Source organism: Thunnus maccoyii, chromosome 10 (assembly GCF_910596095.1).
Source record: "Thunnus maccoyii chromosome 10, fThuMac1.1, whole genome shotgun sequence".
NCBI lineage: Eukaryota > Metazoa > Chordata > Actinopteri > Scombriformes > Scombridae > Thunnus > Thunnus maccoyii.
In genome coordinates this window covers 5,804,085-5,822,763 of record NC_056542.1, presented here as the reverse complement: position 1 = coordinate 5,822,763, position 18,679 = coordinate 5,804,085, and the positions used below count along the sequence as shown (strand labels likewise).

Below are 18,679 nucleotides of genomic sequence, written 5' to 3'. Positions count from 1 at the left end.
TCTTATCTAAACATAAGACTGTTGTATATCAGCAATAAACAGCACATGCCCCAATAAGATGTGAACATAAATATCCCTGTGGGGTCCACATCAAATCATATTCATCAGCACAGCGCAGAGAGCGGCTTCTCATCTTCCTCTGAGCTCATTTTGCATGTCAAGGTATGTGGCAGTTTGGAGGGTTATTTCATTTTTATGTGTGTTGTTGGTTACATATAATTACTTAATAACCATTAGTCATCATTTCATTTTTATGCACTTTGAATATTCAGGTTCTGGAACAAAGCATGAGATTGTTGGTCAGGGATAAACTTCATGAAGATGACAATGTAAATTTCTTCAGTGTAATTCTATTATTGTCTCTGTAATCTGTCTCAACCAGAACAATGGAGCACGGTTCAGTTCTGCTGTTGTTGCTCCTCCTGGGGACGTGCTCGGCTTCTGCCCATCGTAAGTATGATCTGGCCATGTCTGTGATATAAAATTCTGCTGCCCTAAAATGGATAATTAGTAAATAATAAAGAGATGGTGGAGTGATATTGAAAGATTAATGTGATGTTGGATGTGTTTAGATTTGATTCCAAATTTTGTTAATAACAGTGTAATCTCTGGTCTAAAGCTTCAATTACAAACTAAACAAAAGTCTAGAAGTGATAATGTAGGGTCACCACACCTCACACAAGTTTTTTTTCAGAGAGAAGTGGTTATGTTCATGTCACTTATGGATGTTTAGTTTTATGTTGAATACATATCAAACAGAATGTTTTCTTTAGTTATTTGTGTAAAGCAGTGAAAGGTGACAAACCTTATGGCCAACAGTGATTTTTTCTAAATTAATGCATATGCTATGGAAAGAAAGTAACTATTAAGCAGCTTATTGACTGATACATTTATTTAAGCTTAAAGTTGCTATAATCAATATTTTTAACAATGTGACAATATGACAGAGGTCGCTTGTTGAGACTCTGCAGCTCCCCTCAGTTTAATGGAGCTGTATAGCAAATTTTAGCTCATTTTTCAGCTGTCCAGCTGCAACTTTACTCTTTTGGTTCACTGTCAGCGCTCACAGAACTTAATTTTCGGCAGCAGCAGGCAGCTGTTTTCAGAGAAAAAGCTCTAAAACCCCACTGTAGACTACCTGCTCAGCACCAAACGACAAAAAGACACAGTTAGCAACTAGCTGGTGAACATAGTAGAGCATTTAGCAGCTAAAGAGCCTGATATAACAGAGCTAAAAGAGTGAATATTGGCCTTACACCAGGTGGACAGAAACAAGACTCCAAATGAATGATAATGTAGCTCTGTACCTGCTGGATGTGGAAAAAAGCAACTGTTTGTAAACAAGTTTTCCATTTCAACTTAATGATGATGATAAGTCATTGTTGTGTTCACAACTTGTCACTGCTGCCTGCAAGATTTTATTTTTCGTCACAACGATTGCGAGGTAAACAGCATAATTACAACGGCAGTCTGGACCAAAATGGTGGACCAAATGTCCCTATGACCACACTGCTGACGTGGCTGAAGACAAGGCATTCCAATCACACTAACGCAGACCACATGATGGACACACAGAGTTTCTCGGGTGTGATGTAAATTCCTCCACAGGGATAACCAACATTAAGCAAAGAAAGAAAAAAATGTGTGTTTCTTTCACAGAAAATTTGGCCTTACGTGGCAAAGCAACTCAGTCACGCCGCGTCCAGGGAGCTCCTTACTATGCTTATGGGGCTGCTGACAACGCCATTGATGGAAACCGTGACGGTGATTTCACGTCCGGTTCATGCAGCCACACTGATCAACAGACCAACCCCTGGTGGAGGGTGGACCTGATGGACTCTTATGTGATCACCTCTGTCGTCGTCACCAACAGAGTAGACTGCTGTGTAGACAGGATCAATGGGGCAGAGATTCACATCGGCAACGTCAAGGACAATGTTACTGCAAACCAAGTGTAAGTGAACACACAGTAATTAGTCATTAGATACAGGACTTCTCCCTGGAAAGTGTTAAGCAGACATTGTAAACACCACAGATCCTGATGTAACCCGTCTACCCTCTATATATGTAGATGGCACCCTGAGTACTTTATCCCAATTAACTTTGATATGGTAACTCTGATTAACATAATGTTATTTATATTGGTTCACTCTTGAAACCTTATACCTCCCGGATATAACTAAATATTGTGAGACTACAATATAGCAAATAATTGAGTGTACTAGCCCTTTAACACAGCATCCAAGCACTGCAGTCTAATGTATGTAAATGTCCTTTAACCTCTGAAATAATAAACACACCCAGACACCATTTTAAAATTAAAAGAAGTAATTTCTAATAAATCTCCCACCGTACTTGTGAAACAATTTTCTGCCATCAGCTGTTTGTTGTTTTTGAGGGATAACATGTTGCTTAGTAATGCAGGCAGCAGAAATTCTACGACAAGTGAACTATATTTCATTTATAATAAAAAAAGATTAATAATCTTATAAAAGTAATTGAACGATTGAAGTTTTGTTAATACATAACATTAAAGTACTTAAGTTATAAAATGTATTCATGCATTTTATAACTCTGTTTCCTCTCTCTCTTTTAGGGTTGGTGTAATTCCTAGTATCCCAGCAGGAGTGTCTTATACAGTGAATGTTACAGAAAACGTGGAGGGACGTTATGTGACTGTGGTTTTACCTGGTCCAAAAAGGATGCTCACACTCTGTGAAGTGGAAGTCTACGGGTACCGTGCCCCAACTGGTGAGAATTGAATGTGTGGCTGAAGCCACACAAATTTAATTTGCTAGGTGATGCTGGCGTCTCAAATTCTGCTGTGACTACAGCTGTAAAAGCTGTAGTCACAGCAGAATTTGAACAGCATTCATTTAAATGAAGAAAATGAGCGAAATGCATTTACTTCCTGCTGCAAATAGATCTCTGCTTTGCAAGGTGGTATCAATTTGAACTGAGGCTCCATTTACACCTGGCTGAGATCTGATCACAATGCAAGCCCAGCCACCTCCGAATATTATCTGGCCAAATCAATCACATTACAATTACAATGTATTCTGAGTGCATGGACACCTGCATTAACATGCGTTTTTCTTTACCCAGATAACATCCAGATACAGATCACATGTTAATGCCAGGTGTAAATGGGGTATAAATGTGTCTTAACTCGAACATGCAGTTAAAACATTTACACCTGATATTAAAATGCCATCTGTATCTGGATAAGGAAAACTGTGGGCTCAAATTAGGGTCATAAGTATTGTCGCTGTCTATCACCGTATCTGAATGTGTGAAAACATTTTGTATGACTACATTCAAATGTGTAAATGTGTAAAAACGTCTTGATCAAATGAATTCAAATGTTACAACGTGTAAAAAATATCTGAACAAATAGATTTAAATTTTGAAGCTGTAAGGAGATCTGTAGCTGTGCACGACATTTTGTGAGCAAATGAAAAAGATTTACACAAAGGTTTGCTGTTCCAAAAAAACATTTACAGTTACACATCAGGTTTGCAGCTTGTGGGTGAAAAAAGTTCGGACAGAACTCAATTGTATGTGTGAATCCCAAGTTTACATCTAGGAGTGAAATCTCCGAGTACAAATCAAACCTACGAGTACAAATACTTTTGTCCTACCTTTGACGCTTCCTCTTGAATAGCTAGTGGGGATGCTCTGAAACACTGTTGGCATGTCCACTGAGGGCGCTGAAAGCACTCCCCCAACTGAACAGCCTCTGAGCCTCTGAACTTATAAACATGTATACCAAACTCCCTTATAAAAATACACAATTTAAAAGGGCTTGTTTGTTGGTGTAAAACAAGCAACATGGATGATATTTTAAAAATAAAGAAACGCTAGGAGCCACTGTTTAATTCGGCACCTATTTTGTAGGTAAATGTGATCCATCACAAATCATTATGTTAAATTGTTTTTTTTTTAGTGGAGTTCAATGTCAACGTTATTCACTTCTCTGCTGAAAAGTCGCAAGTTACCACCCTTACTTACAAGATAGTTTTATAAACTTTAATCAGAGACAATTAGGATTCACGGGTAATCCGCTGTTACTGGTGAACGTGGCCATTTTTGTCAACAGTAGCACTGAGGAAATTATTTCAAACCCAGCTGAAGCGTCCATCGTCGGGTAGAGTCAGAAAGCAGTGCTGGCCACCGCCTCCAGCTTCAGTTTCAGCAGTGGCTGTTCAGATGGGACGCCCCCAGGCAGAGGGAGAGCATTTGCTAGAAAGCACTTCACCAAAAAGCATGCCGTGAGAGGCTTTTACTCCAAGGGTTACAGTCAAAATGAAGCTACAAAGGACTCTTCAGCAGAGAAGTGAATAATGTTAACACCAAACTCCATTGAACTCCAAATACAAACCTTTGATATGTAACTGCAAACCTTTGTGCAAATCTTATTTATACACTCATACATTGGAAATTATTTGTGCAAAATTTCATTTGTTCACAAAATATCATGCATAGCTCCAGATCTTGAATTCATTTGATTAAAACGTTTTTACACATTCACACATTTGAATGTATTCATACAATATGGTTTCACACATTCAGATATGTATATGACACACAGCTACAATATTTATGAAGCTATTTTGATTCCATCGAAAAATGCTAAAGCAGAACACATTGTCATTGGAATGCAATTGGATTGGTAAGATAACATTTGGAGGTTGTCAGGCTCGCATTGTGATTGGATCTCAGCCAGGTGTAAATGTAATCTGTACATTATGAACAGTTATTTAGAAAAGAATGGCGTCTGTTCGTGGCCACAGTTACCTGGGATGCAGATGTTTGTTGACAAGTTTGCCAGACAGGCCTAGCTAATTTGCATATTGAAATCTGATCACAATGTGGGCACAACTGAGAGAATGATTCAGAACACCAGTTAATACCAGGTGTAAATGGGACCATGGTGACACTCAGCAGTACCTGGTCTGCTGGTTTATTTAGAAAAACAATGAACATCTTTTAAATTAGTCTTTAGTTTCTTAAATGTTACTGGGATTCTGGGTAGTTGCCGAAAAATCTTTTGCAAATGTGTTGAATATCAAATAGGAAAAATAAACACTTTAGATTCTGATACACAACATAAAATCTGGCACATTTTCTACTGCCAACTGCTGGTGCATCCTTCAAGTTTTGCAAGAATCTGCACAACTATACATAAACTCTCAATATTTCACTGCAGTTTCCCACTACTGGAAAGGACAACAATGTGAAAATAGTTGTGACTTTTAGATTCAAGACATCCGCAAATTGGAGCCACTTTGTTCTGCAGATAACAAGGAAAACTATGTATCAGTGCTGATGTTTGCAAATGTGTCCTTTCCTACAGGAGAGAACCTGGCACTCCAAGGAACAGCCACACAGTCATCACTGTTTACACATCTTGGCAATGCATATCATGCTATTGATGGGAATCGTGCCAGCAACTGGAACAGGGCCTCTTGCTCTAGCACTATCGATGAATACCGTCCTTGGTGGCGTCTGGACCTGCACAATACCTATAAAGTGTTTACTGTTAAGATAACCAACAGAGATGCACACGCATCACGACTCAATGGAGCTGAGATCCGCATTGGAGATTCTCTTGCAAGCAATGGCAACAACAATCCCAGGTAGTTTAAAGTTTGTCATTAATGGATATTCGTCATTAAGTTTGTTAGCAGTAACTCATATTTCTATCCATGCATTAAACTAATCATTCAATAAGTTAAGAAAGTAATTTCTTTTTCTCCTAGGTGTGCTGTGATCTCACGCATCCCTGCAGGTTCTACCCAATCGTTCCAGTGTAACGGGATGGACGGTCGCTATGTTAACATAGTCATTCCTCGAAGAAAGGAGCTCCTGTCCCTGTGTGAGGTGGAGGTGTATGGCTCTCGACAGGATTAGATCTGACAAGGTTCAAAATGTATTACAATGACAATTTACATAGCCCGTACTTAGCTGATGCTTTTTTTTTTTTTTTTATTCTGGTTAAAATCATAGTTTAAGTTTCACTTATGACATTGACATCATTAGAGACAACATATGGTTAGATCACATTAAAGTTGAATTAATAAATGTTTGACCACTTGGGGGCAGAATAATTCCAAAACAACCTGACAAACACAGACCTGACAACATCATCTAGCTGAATAAAATTGTTGTGGCTAATATGTTAGCAAACAGTTGCCCATTTACACATCCTGTCAACAAAAAAACAATATTAACATTCATTTGGAGTCATGTATCTGCCTGCAGGATGAATGTGAATCCAATATTCAGTCTCCTTTTAGCTCTAGTTTGGTGTCCATGACTCCTGAGAAAAATATCTGTTCTATAGCTACTAGATACTATATGAAGAGCTGAATTTGTCAATTTTTGTCAATGAATTCCTGTTCAACCTTCTACCCAATAAGAAACGTACATCTATCCTAAAGTGACTACATATGTGTGTTTTCCTTATGCCTTTGTCCTCTTTGATTCTGATGAAAACCCAGTACTGTTGAAACATTAGTCTGCTTGCATTATTAAAGGCTGCATATCAATCAGTGTGCTCCTGTCTTTTCTCTCTGAAGTGTGCTGTGGGTTTATCCGACCTGTACAAATGTGTAAAACCAAAACAAGAAGCAAAAGAGGCTAAAAGGCTCTTTTGGGGATAATTATGTGTTTGTCACTACGAGTGACACTTTTCACATTACGCATAATAATGTCATTCAGTGTATTATAAATATCAACATTGGAGCTGGCTGTACAGACTACAGAGTTGTAGGCAGAAGGTGAGGTGTGGACTGTTTTGACAAGATAAGATGCACTTTTTTGTCCCCATGGGCAACTTTGTTCTGGACAGGGAACTGCAATTTCACACCTGATTGTCACCTGCCAGCACACCTGCCCCTCATTCCGATGGTCAGTCAGTTGTGTATATATATACCTGCCCACTTACCTTTGTCTCTGGCCAGATCATCAACGTTGTTTCAAGCCTTTTCATTTGGCAACCTGGACCTGATCCTGCACATAAATATCCCTGTGTGGTCCACATCAAATCATATTCATCAGCTCAGCACAAACAGCGGCTGCTAATCTTTCTCTGAGTTTATTTTGCATGTCAAGGTATGTGGTTGAAGCTGAATAGCCATGTTCTCAAATACACAGTTTGGAGGGTTATTTCATTTTTGTGTGTATTGTCGGCTACACATAATTACTTAATTGTCATTAGTCATTCAATTTGCATTTACTTAATTTCATTTTCACAACCTTTGGATATCCAACTTCTGGAACAAATTTCTGGTCAGGAATAAACTTCATACAGTAATAATGATGACAATGTATATTTCTTCTTGTAATTCTATTATTGACTCTGTAATCTGTCTCAACCAGAATAATGAAACATGGTTCAGTTTTGCTTTTGCTGTTCTTCCTGGAGACGTGCTCGGCTTACATCTAGTGTAAATATGATCTGGCTATGTCTGTCATATCTGTGTTATAAAACATTAACCAGGTAAAATTGCAAAAAAAAAAAAGGTAAAAGTAAAATTGCAAAAAAAAAAAAAAAAAAATCCTAGTGCCCTAAAATAGATGATTACTTAGTGAGAATAATAAAAAGATGATGGAGTGATGATAAAGATTAATGTGGCTTGGATGTGTTAAGTAGATTTGATTCCCAATTTTGTTCTGAAGGAAATGAAAAAAAATGCACTTACTTCCTGCTGTAAGTAGATCTATGCTTTGTAAGGTCGTATCTACTTGAACTAATTGTCTTAACTCAAACATGCAATATAGTGAGACTTAGCAGGATTCAGCAGAAGGAGCTGGACTGTTTAGAAAAACAATGACCATCTTTTAAATTATACATAGGAGACAAGAACTGATAATTTGTTTGAAGAAACAATTTCTCCAAAGTTTGGACAGTTGTCAAAAAAGATTGCAAATTTACTTTGGATACTGACTCGCAGTAGTGGTGCATCCTTTAGGTTTTAATTAATAAACATCTGCAAAATTTCCCATGAATTCAGTTTTATCATTTAACCACTGCAAAGGGCAACAATGTACAGATAGTTGTGACACAAATGGGAGTCACCTTTTTCTGCAGAGAGCAAGGAAAAGCTATCAGTGCTGATGTCTGCAACTGTTTCCTTTCATACAGGAGACAACCTGGCACTCCAAGGAAAAGCATCACAGTCATCATTGCATTCATTTGGCAATGCATATAATGGTATAGATGGAACTGGGAAGAGGCCTCTCGTACTCACACAAAAACTACTTCAGTCCCTGGTCCCTGTGGAAAACCTATAAGGTGTTTTCAGTTAAGTTAACAAACAGAGATTCTCTCTCAGAATGACTCAATGGAGCTGAGATCCGATTCCTTACAGTAACAATATTATTAAAAGTAATTCAATTGGAATTTAGTCAGAGCTTAGCACATTTGTGCTACAGGAGGGAGATTAATTAGCTCTATCAAATGTTCCTGCCAGACTGGTGCTGAATACTAATTTATCATATTGGAATTAAATATTGTGATGCCTTGGTTATGACACCATATCTCCAATCTTTACAGTACAGCAGATTGTATGGAAATGAAGCTAAATGCAAATTTCCCTTCTATCATTAGCAAGCCCCTAATATTATAATTGTATGTCAAGTTAGACATGTTTGGTAACAAAGGATTTTACTACTTTTTCAGCAAACCTTTGCAGAGTTAATTATAATTATATGATTATAGTAATTTCTGCTTCCTCTGCCAGGTGTGCTGTGATGACAAACATCCCAGCAAGTGCTGTTGTTGAATTCCAGTGTAACAGGATAGATGATCGCTACGTTAACACAGTCGGCCCTGGAAGATAGGAGTACCCTGTGTGAGGTGGTGGTGTGTGACTCTAGAGTAAAAGTTTAAAATGTACTTCAATGCAGATACTGTTATATGTACTCCAACTAATCAGAACTATAGATTAAGTTTCAATTTGATTGTCAGCCTTATGATTTTAGACAGACAATAGCACTGCATCATTTACTCATTTTAATGAGACTTGTGGGAACAGAATTCAGGGTTGTTCCTTCATTTTAGAGTAAGTTTTGTTGGAGGGATCAGACAACAAGCAGGACCACAACAGTGTATGAATAATCTACAACAATCAAGTGTGAAATAGGCCTCACTATATTAACTGTAACCAAAGTGTGTTTTATATTCTATCTACAGTACATTTTGATTTCTAATGCCATTTTGAGCTGTTTTCTTAATACTATATTGCTGAATTATTGGAGAGCAGCCTGTTTCTAATTCACAGCTCAAGACTGAAGGGCACCGGGCTTTTGCAGTCAGGGCCCCTCAGCTCTGGAACTTCCTGCTTGGAGATTCGAGGCTGGCAGAAACAGTGACATCTTTCAAATGTTTTGAAAAGTGTTGTGTAAATAAAGTTTATTGTTGTTATTACTGACCTAAGAGATCCCCTCCAAATGTGTTTACAAAGCAAATGATGGGGAATAAAATCTTTATTTGAAGCTATTATGAGGCTTCAGCCATCCAAATTAGTCAAAACAATTCAATATCTTTCAAAGTTACTATAAAATTACTATACTACTATAAAAGTTACTATGTCTTTATTACGCTATATTTCCTCTTTCTGTTCCAAGAGTAACAAAATAACAACATAAAGTAACAACCTTTTCTAAATGACTGTAACTGTGGAAGATATCCACTTTATTTGACTATCTCAGATGGCTGAAGGCTCATGTTATCTTCAGATAAACTTTTAAATACGATTTTGCATAGATTGAGGACTAGGAAAAGGGAACATATTACACCAGTATTAGCGTCATTGCACTGGCTACCTGTAACGTTGAGGATAGATTTAAAAATTCCTTTACTTGTTTTTAAAGCCCAAAAAGGTCCAGCACCTTCATACCTCTCAGATTTCTTGTCAAAATATGTTCCAAACCGTTCATTTAGGTCGCTTAACGCTGGCTTGTTAAATGTGCCACAAACAAAATGCAAAAAATATAGTGAGGCAGCTTTTTGCAGCTACGCACCAAAGATCTGGAACAAACTCTCGCCATATATTAGACAAGCATCCTCTGTTATATTTTCAAGAAGCACCTCAAAACTTATATTTATGGTCTTGCTTTTAATTAACTCAACCTTTTTATTTGCCTTTTACTGTTATCAGCTTATTACTACTTGTTTTTATCTTTTTTATCTGATGATTTTACTTCCTTTTATCCTCTTATATCTTTTTATCAGTGTAGTTTTTTTATTGTTTATTGTATTTATCTTTCTCCTTTCTTTTAATATTTTAAAATATCTTTTTTTTGCTTGCTTGTTTGTTTGTACCTCTTTCTGTAAAGCACTTTGAGTGGCATGTTATGTTATGAAAGGTGCTATATAAATAAAGTTAATTATTATCATCATTATTATTATTATTATTATTATTATTAGTAGTAGTAGTAGTATTAAAACAACAGTCAGGTGCCCATATGAACACTGAAACGGGTTTGCTTGTTGCAGTCATTCCTCCTGTTCATACTGGCTATTAGAAGATTCTCCCAAATCTGGACAACATCTAGTCCTCAATCTATGCAAAATCGTATTTAAAAGTTTATCTAAAGGGGGAAATCCTACAACAACCAGGATGCATGGCATGCGGCCCGTCCAAGGCCATTTATGGTGTGTTTATAGAACGCAGGTGGTGAATACGTTTTCCAGCAGACCAGCCAGTTATCAAAGACAAAGTTAGTATTAAGCAGCATTATATTATATTTAAGTTTATCTGAGGCTTCAGCCATCTGAGATAGTCAAATAAAGTGGATATCTTCCACAGGTACAGTCTTTTAGAAAAAAGTTGTGACTTTATGTTGTTATTTTGTTACTCTTGGAACAGAAAGAGGAAATATAGAGTAATAAAGATATAGTAACTTTTATAGTAGTATAGTAATTTATTATTTTCACTAAGTAATCATCCATTTTAGGGCACCAGGATGCTGTTTTCTTTTTTTTGCATTTATACCTGTTAATGTTATAGCCACATCATACATACAATAGATGTAAGCCCAGCATGTCCCCAGAAATAACAGCAAAAGCAAAACTGAACCATGTTTCATTATTCTGGTTGAGACAGATTACAGAGTCAATAATAGAATTACACTGAAGAAATTTACATTGTCATTATTATGACTGTATGAAGTTTATTGCTGAAAAACAATCTAATTCTTTGTTCCTGAAGTTGGATATCCAAAGTGCAGAAAAATGAAATTACTTAAATGCAAAATTAATTATAAAAGTAATTATATGTAGTCGACAATACACAGAAAAATGAAATAACCCTCCAAACTGTGTATTTGAGAGCATGGCTATTCAGCTACAACCACATACCTTGACATGCAAAATAAACTTAGAGAAAGATTAGCAGCCACTATCTGTGCTGTGCTGATGAATATAATTTGATGTGGACCACACAGGAATATTTATGTTCAGTATCAGGTCCAGGTGGCTAAACGAAAAGGCTCGAAACAATGTTGATGATCTGGCCAAAGACAAAGGTAAGTGGGTAGGTATATATATGAACAACTGACTGACCATGGGAATGAGGGGCAGGTGTACTGGCAGATGACAATCAGGTGTGAAACTACAGTGCTGTATCCAGAACAAAGTTGCCCACGGGGACAAAAAAATGCATCTTATCTTATCAAAATAGTCCACACCTCACCTTCTGCCTACAACTCTACAGCCGGTGCAGCCAGCTCCAATGTTGATATTTACAGTACACTGAATGACATTATTATGCTTGATGTGAAAAGTGTTACTCGTAGTGACGGACACATAATTATCACCAACAGAGCCTTTTAGCCTGTTTTGCTATTTGTTTTGGTTTTACACATTTGTATGGTTTAGTCTCACTACTCAAAAGGCTCTGATAAACCCACAGCACACTTCAGAGAGAAAAGACAGGACCACACTGATTGATATGCAGCCTTTAATAATGCAAGCAGACTAATGTTTCAACATTACTGTGTCTACATCAGAATCAAAGAGGACAAAGGCATAAAGCAAACACATGTATGTAGTCAACTTAGGATAGATGTACATTTGTTGCTGGGTAGAAGGTTGAACAGGAATTCAAACACATTGGATAATAGATTAAAAGGTGGGAATTGCCAGAACCAATGTCCAGGTGCCAAACCCATACATTAAAAACAGAAAAACAAGAATTATGTGAAATCAAGTACAAAAGGTTCATGTTTTGCAGCAGACATAATATCATGAACTGGAGGAAGTATGATAAGTTCAGCTCTTCATATAGTATCTAGTAGCTATAGAACAGATATTTTTCTCAGGAGTCATGGACACCAAACTAGAGCTAAAAGGAGACTGAATATTGGATTCACATTCATCCTGCGGGCAACTGTTTGCTAACATGTTAGCCAGTTAAATGATGTTGTCAGGGCTGTTTGTCAGGTTATTTTGGAATTATTCTGCCCCCTAATGGTCAAACTTTATTAATGCAGCTTTAATATGATCTAATCATATGTTGTCTCTAATGATGTCAATGTCATAAGTGAAGCTTAAGCTATGATTGCAACCAGAATCTATAAAAGAACATCAGCTAAATAACAGCTATGTAAATTGTCATTTTGAACCTCGTGAGATCTAATCCAGTCTAGAGCCATACACCTCCACCTCACACAGGGTCAGGTACTCGGTTCTTCCAGGAATGACTATGTTAACATAGCGGCCGTCCATCCCATTACACTGGAACGTTTGGGTAGAACCTTCAGGGATGTGTGTGATCACAGCACACCTAGGAGAAAAAGAAATTATTTTCTTAACTTATTGAATGATCAATACATGGATACTCATATTTGCTTTTAAAGGTTAATATAAATATAAGTTACTGCTAACAAACCTAATGACAAATATCCATTAATGACAAAATGTTAGTCATAGTAGTATTTTATTTAATGGACTGTAAACTACCTGGGATTGTTGTTGCCATTGTTGGCAGCAGAATCTCCAATGCGGATCTCAGCTCCATTGAGTCGTTGTGCGTGTGTATCTCTGTTGGTTATCTTAACAGAAAACACTTTATGGGTTTTCTGTAGGTCCAGACGCCACCAGGGACTGAGGTTGTAGTTTGTGTGAGAGCAAGAAGCCTCATCCCAATTGTTGGCATGATTCCCATCTATAGCATTATATGCTATGCCAGATAGATACAGTGATGACTGTGTGGCTTTTCCTTGGAGTGCCAGGTTCTCTCCTGTACAAAAGGACACAGTTGCAAACATCAGCACTGATACCTAGTTTTCCTTGCTATCTGCAGAATAAGGTGTTTGTCAATTTGTGGATGTTTGAACTTAAAAGTCACAATTATTTGCACATTGTTGTCCTTTCCAGTAGTGAGAAGTAACTGCAGTGAAAGATGGAGAGTTTATGTATAGTTGTGCGGATGCTTGTTGTAAATCTTGAAGGATGCACAGCGGTTGGCAGTACAAAATGTGTCAGATTTCATGTTGTGTATTTAGGGGTGGCTGTGTCTCAGAGGTAGAGCGGGTCGTCCACTAATCAGAAGATCAGCGGTTCGATCCCCAGCTCTTCCAGTCCACATGTCAACATGTCCTTGGGCAAGATACTAAACCCCAAATTGCTCCCGAAAGCCATGCCATTGATGTGAGAGTGTGTGTGAATGCATTAGATACTCCTCCTGATGAGCACATTGGCACCTTGCATGGTAAACCTGCCATCAGTGTATGACTATGTCTGTGAATGGGTGAATGTTGGCATGCAGTGTAAAGCGCTTTGAGTGGTCGGAGGACTAGAAAGGCGCTATATATCTGCAGTCCATGTATCAGAATCCAAAGTGTTAATTTTTCTTATTATCATTCAAAACATTTTCAAATTATTTTTGTGGCAACTATCCAGAATCCCAGTAACTCTTGTGAAATTGTTTTTTTTCATACAATTAATCAATTCTTATCTCCTATGAATAATTTAAAAGATGTTCATTGTTTTTCTAAATAAACCAGCTGACCAGATACTTCTGAGTATCACTATGGTCCCATTTACACCTGGTATTAACATGTGTTCTGAATCTGGATCCATTATCTGAATAATGACATTCAATTCATGAGTCTTTGCATTTACACTTGGTATTAAAATGTGTTTTCTCAGTTGTGCCCACATTATGATCACATTTCAATATGCAAATTAGCTAGGCGCATCTGGCAGACTTGTCAACAATCATCTGCATCCCAGGTAAAGTAAACTGTGACCATGAACAGACGCCTTTCTTTTCTAAATCACTGTTCATAATGTACAGATTGCATTTACACCTGGCTGAGATCTGATCACAATGCGAGCCTGACAACCTCCAAATGTTATCTTGCTGATCCGATCACATTCCAATCACAATGCGTTGAGAGAACACAATGAGAACACATTTTAAAACCAGGTGTAAATGCAAAGACTGATTGATTGGATTTCAGTATCCAGATAATGTATCCAGATAGGGAACACATGTTAATACCAGGTGTAAATGGGGCCTCAAACGGAGTGTTGTAAAGAAAATGAGGCGCCAGCATCACCTAGCAAATTAAATTTGTGTGGCTTCAGTCACATATTCAATTCTCACCAGTTGGGGCACGGTACCCGTAGACTTCCACTTCACAGAGTGTGAGGATCCTTTCTTGACCGGGTAAAACCACAGCCACATAACGTCCCTCCACGTGTTTTGTAACAGTTACTGTATAAGACCTGCCTGCTGGGATACTAGGAATTACACCAACCCTAAAAGAGAGAGAGAGGAAACCATTTTATAACTAAAGTACTTTAAAGGTTATTTTATGTATTAAAAAAAAAAAACTTCTATTACTTTTATAAGATTATTAATATTTTTTTATTACATATTAAATATAGTTCATGTGTCTTAGAATTTCTGCTGCCTGCATTACTAAGCAACATGTTGTCCAGCTAAACAACAAACAGCTGATGGCAGAAAAGGGTTTCACAGGTACGGTGGGAGATTACATGACCTGAAATAAGGACTACTAAAAAGGTGTGATGTCATTTGAAATGAAAATAGAGAACACTCTTAAGGTTTAAGTTAATATTATTTTTTTTATTTATTTTTGCCTTACAATTAAAGTAAGATGTTACCTCTATACTGTGTTAAAGGGCTAGTACACTCAATTATTTGCTATATTGTGGTCTCACAATATTTAGTTATATCTGGGAGGTATACATTTGCTAGAGTGAACCAATATAAATAACATTAAGTTAATCAGAGTTACCATATCAAAGTTAATTGGGATGAAGAACTCAGGGCCCCATCTACATATATAGAGGGTAGATGGGCTACATCAGGATCTGTGTGGTTTACAACATCTGCTCAACACTTTCCAGGGAGAAGTCCTGAATCTAATGAGTAATTACTGGATGTTCACTTACTCTGGGTTTGCAGCACCATTGTCTTGTAAAGAGTTGCCGATGTGAATCTCTGCCCCATTAATCCTGTCTGCACAGCAGTCTTCCCTGTTGGTGATGATGACAGAGGTGACCACGTAGGACTCCAGCAGGTCCACCCTCCACCAGGGGTTGGTCTGTTCTATAGTGTGGCTGCATGAACCGGCAGGGAAATGAGATTCACGGTTTCCATCAATGGCATTGTAAGCAGCCCCAAAAACATCCCGCGATCCCTCGTAGCGGTATGACTGAGTTGCTTTGCCACGTAAGGCCACATTTTCTGTGAAAGAATACACACATTTTTTTCCCAAAGCTTAATGTTTATTATTACTGTGGAGGAATTTATATGACACCTGAGAGCCTCTGTATTCCCATCCTGTGATCTGCATTAGTGTGATTTGAATGCTTTGTTTTCAGCCATGTTAGCAGAGTGGCCATAGGGACATTTGGTCCACCGCTTTGGTCCAGACTGATGCTGTAATTCTGCTGTTTACCTTGCAATCGTGCGAAAAATAAAATTTTGCAGGCAGTGGTGACAAGTTGTGAACACAACAATGACTTATCATCACCTTTCAGTTGATATGGAGAACATTTAGCAAAAAGTTGCTTCTTGTTCAGTCTTGTTGCTGTTCACCTGGTGTAAGGCCAATATTTCCACTTTTACCTTTGTTATATCTGGCGCTTTAGCTGCTAAATGCTCCACTTTATTCACCAGCAAGTCACCAACTTTTTTTTTAGTTTGTAGTTGAAACTTTAGACCAGAGATCACAGTGATATTAAAAAAAATTGAATAAATCTACTTAACACATCCAATCTTTAATATCACTCCACCATCTTTTTATTATATATACAACTAATTATCCTTTTTTTTTTTTATTATACTTGTTAATGTCTTATAACACAGATATCACAGACATAGCCAGATCATACTTACGATAGGTGGAAGCTGAACACGTCCCCAGGAAGAGCAGCAACAGCAGAGCTGAACCGTGTTTCATTGTTCTGGTTGAGACAGATTACAGAGTCAATAATAGAATTACACTGAAGAAATTTACATTATATCATTATGAAGTTTATCCCTGACCAACAATCTAATGCTTTGTTCCAGAACCTGGATATTCAAAGGGCATAAAAATGAAATTACTTCTCTAAAATGAATGACTGATAGATATTAAGTAATTATATTAACCGACAATCCGCACTAAAATGAAATAACCCTCCAAATTGCATATTTGAGAGCATGGCTATTCAGCTACAACCACATACCTTGACATGCAAAATGGTTAGTGGTTAATTGTTGAGTCAAACAAATAAAACTCTGTTTTCCATTTATTCTGTAACACACTTACAGCAAGAAACAGCAAGGAACTTTTGCCCATGGTCTTAAATGAAAACAACATTTAAGATGTCCAATGTTTAAACAAAATAAAATAAAATATAGAAAATATTCAATGCTCAATTATTGCAATAGGAGGCATGATATCTTCCTCTTTTAAACACGATAGTGAATGAAACAGCCTCTGTCCACATCACCAAAACTTGATGATAACTTAGAAACATGAACACACGTCTTTTCCTGCAGCTTGTTGAACGAGCCACCAGACAAACATTGATTGCTAACGTCATTTAGCAGCTAGATGCTAATCAGCTGCAGCACATCAAACAGCGTGTAAACATACAGATGTCACTTCAGACCCGTTAGATGCTGGTTTGGTCGTTACCCTTCAAAATCCCTGTTAGCGACACGCTGTGTGCCCATGACTTGTGCTTACAGCAGTTTGTTGACTTTGTCTTGGATGAGACATTAAAGTTTGCAATTAAACCAAAGTCCATATACCAGCTGAACCGTGGGGGGGCGATCCGTACGGATCACGAATCAACTACAATCATTTACACCACTAGTTAATTAACACTTGTCAGGGACAAAAATATTTTAGCCTTAAACTTATTGGCATAAACTGTCACTCAGTTTGGTGTTTAAGAATAAGTTCTGAAGTTCTTAGAGAAGCACAGCTTCTGTATTTAACATTAACTGATGTCAACTGCCGGTGACTATATGAAAAATGCATTTGTCTTGTTATGTAATGTATATTTTCTTTAACAGCATTAAATAAAACCTAATGTGATGTAAGGTAAAGGTCTTTACTTGTATGTTAAAAAAACTTAACTCTGGAATTCTTTCACATAAACCGCTTGTTCTTTTAATAGTGTTTAATGCTACAGTAAATCAGAGGCATGCATACTGGAGTTAATAATCATATATCATTCTCAAATTAAAAATTACATTATGCTGAAATCACAATAGGCAGGATCTGATTTCCAGATATTTCCATGATATTTATACTCACTCTTGGCCTCTGTGGAGGATGTCAAGCCAGTCAATGATGGCATATTTCTTAAAACGAGGATAACAAAAATAAAACAAGGACTAACTATCCATTCAAATATATTAACTCTGTATGAGAAAAGCAGAGGTGTGTTGCATTGCTAACTACCAGCTGCTAACATATTGAATGTGTATGTGCTAACCAAACTAAAGCATAGACTGTATGAGATAAAGATAACTTAGATGATTTGGCCGTGATAGTTATGTATAATTTCAATAATAATGAAAATTATGTTACTTGCATTTTTAGAGATATAGTATGTCAAGATGTGTGACTTTTTAAATGTGACTACGTGGTTAATTATTGGATTCACCTTATTGTAACAAGCCTTCAGTCGTAGTATTTGGAAAGCAATCAAAAGTCCTTCTTTCGACTGAACACTAAAAACATTCACAGATCTAAAAGTGTAGGTTCACATCAGAAAGTATTAATACATGTTTCAAATACATGACTTACACACTCTTATCTTATGTGCACGACATACACAATATAGTCTACAAAGCTGACATGTTGACACTAGGGGTGCAACGGATCACAAAACTCACGGTTCGGATCGTATCACGGATTTGAGTCAAACAAATAAAACTCTGTTTTCCATTTATTCTGTAACACACTTACAGCAAGAAACAGCAAGGAACTTTTGACCATGGTCTTAAATGAAAACAACATTTAAGATGTCCAATGTTTAAACAAAATAAAATAAAATATAGAAAATATTCAATGCTCAATTATTGCAATAGGAGGCATGATACCTTCCTCTTTTAAACACGATAGTGAATGAAACAGCCTCTGTCCACATCACCAAAACTTGATGATAACTTAGAAACATGAACACACGTCT

General features: G+C 37.2%; 2 protein-coding genes across 2 annotated transcripts; one reads left to right on the top strand and one right to left on the bottom strand.

Annotated features, from left to right (window-relative positions):
* Positions 1–386: 386 nt before the first annotated feature.
* On the top strand, positions 387–6,038 carry LOC121905163 (fucolectin-4-like). The gene is made up of 5 exons (XM_042423192.1): positions 387–450; positions 1,660–1,954; positions 2,597–2,751; positions 5,357–5,639; positions 5,763–6,038. The coding sequence occupies exons 1-5, from the start codon at positions 387–389 to the stop codon at positions 5,911–5,913; spliced, it is 948 nt and encodes a 315-aa protein (XP_042279126.1). The 3' UTR covers positions 5,914–6,038.
* A 5,917-nt stretch (positions 6,039–11,955) lies between these two features.
* On the bottom strand, positions 11,956–16,800 carry LOC121905161 (fucolectin-7-like). Its single transcript, XM_042423189.1, has 5 exons — positions 16,386–16,800; positions 15,437–15,731; positions 14,622–14,776; positions 12,971–13,250; positions 11,956–12,794 (listed from the first exon to the last, which is right to left on the bottom strand). Exons 1-5 carry the CDS (start codon positions 16,447–16,449, stop codon positions 12,644–12,646), a joined length of 945 nt encoding a protein of 314 aa, XP_042279123.1. The 5' UTR covers positions 16,450–16,800; the 3' UTR covers positions 11,956–12,643.
* Between the last annotated feature and the right edge of the window lie 1,879 nt (positions 16,801–18,679).

Coding starts and splice junctions, on each gene's coding strand:
- LOC121905163 (XM_042423192.1), top strand. CDS start 387: ATGGAGCACGGTTCAGTTCTGCTGTTGTTGCTCCTCCTGGGGACGTGC. Junction 2,752..5,356: donor CGGGTACCGTGCCCCAACTG/GTGAGAATTGAA, acceptor CCTTTCCTACAG/GAGAGAACCTGGCACTCCAA. Junction 5,640..5,762: donor AATGGCAACAACAATCCCAG/GTAGTTTAAAGT, acceptor TTTTTCTCCTAG/GTGTGCTGTGATCTCACGCA.
- LOC121905161 (XM_042423189.1), bottom strand. CDS start 16,449: ATGAAACACGGTTCAGCTCTGCTGTTGCTGCTCTTCCTGGGGACGTGT. Junction 15,732..16,385: donor GTGTTCAGCTTCCACCTATC/GTAAGTATGATC, acceptor ATTCTTTCACAG/AAAATGTGGCCTTACGTGGC. Junction 12,795..12,970: donor AATGGCAACAACAATCCCAG/GTAGTTTACAGT, acceptor TTTTTCTCCTAG/GTGTGCTGTGATCACACACA.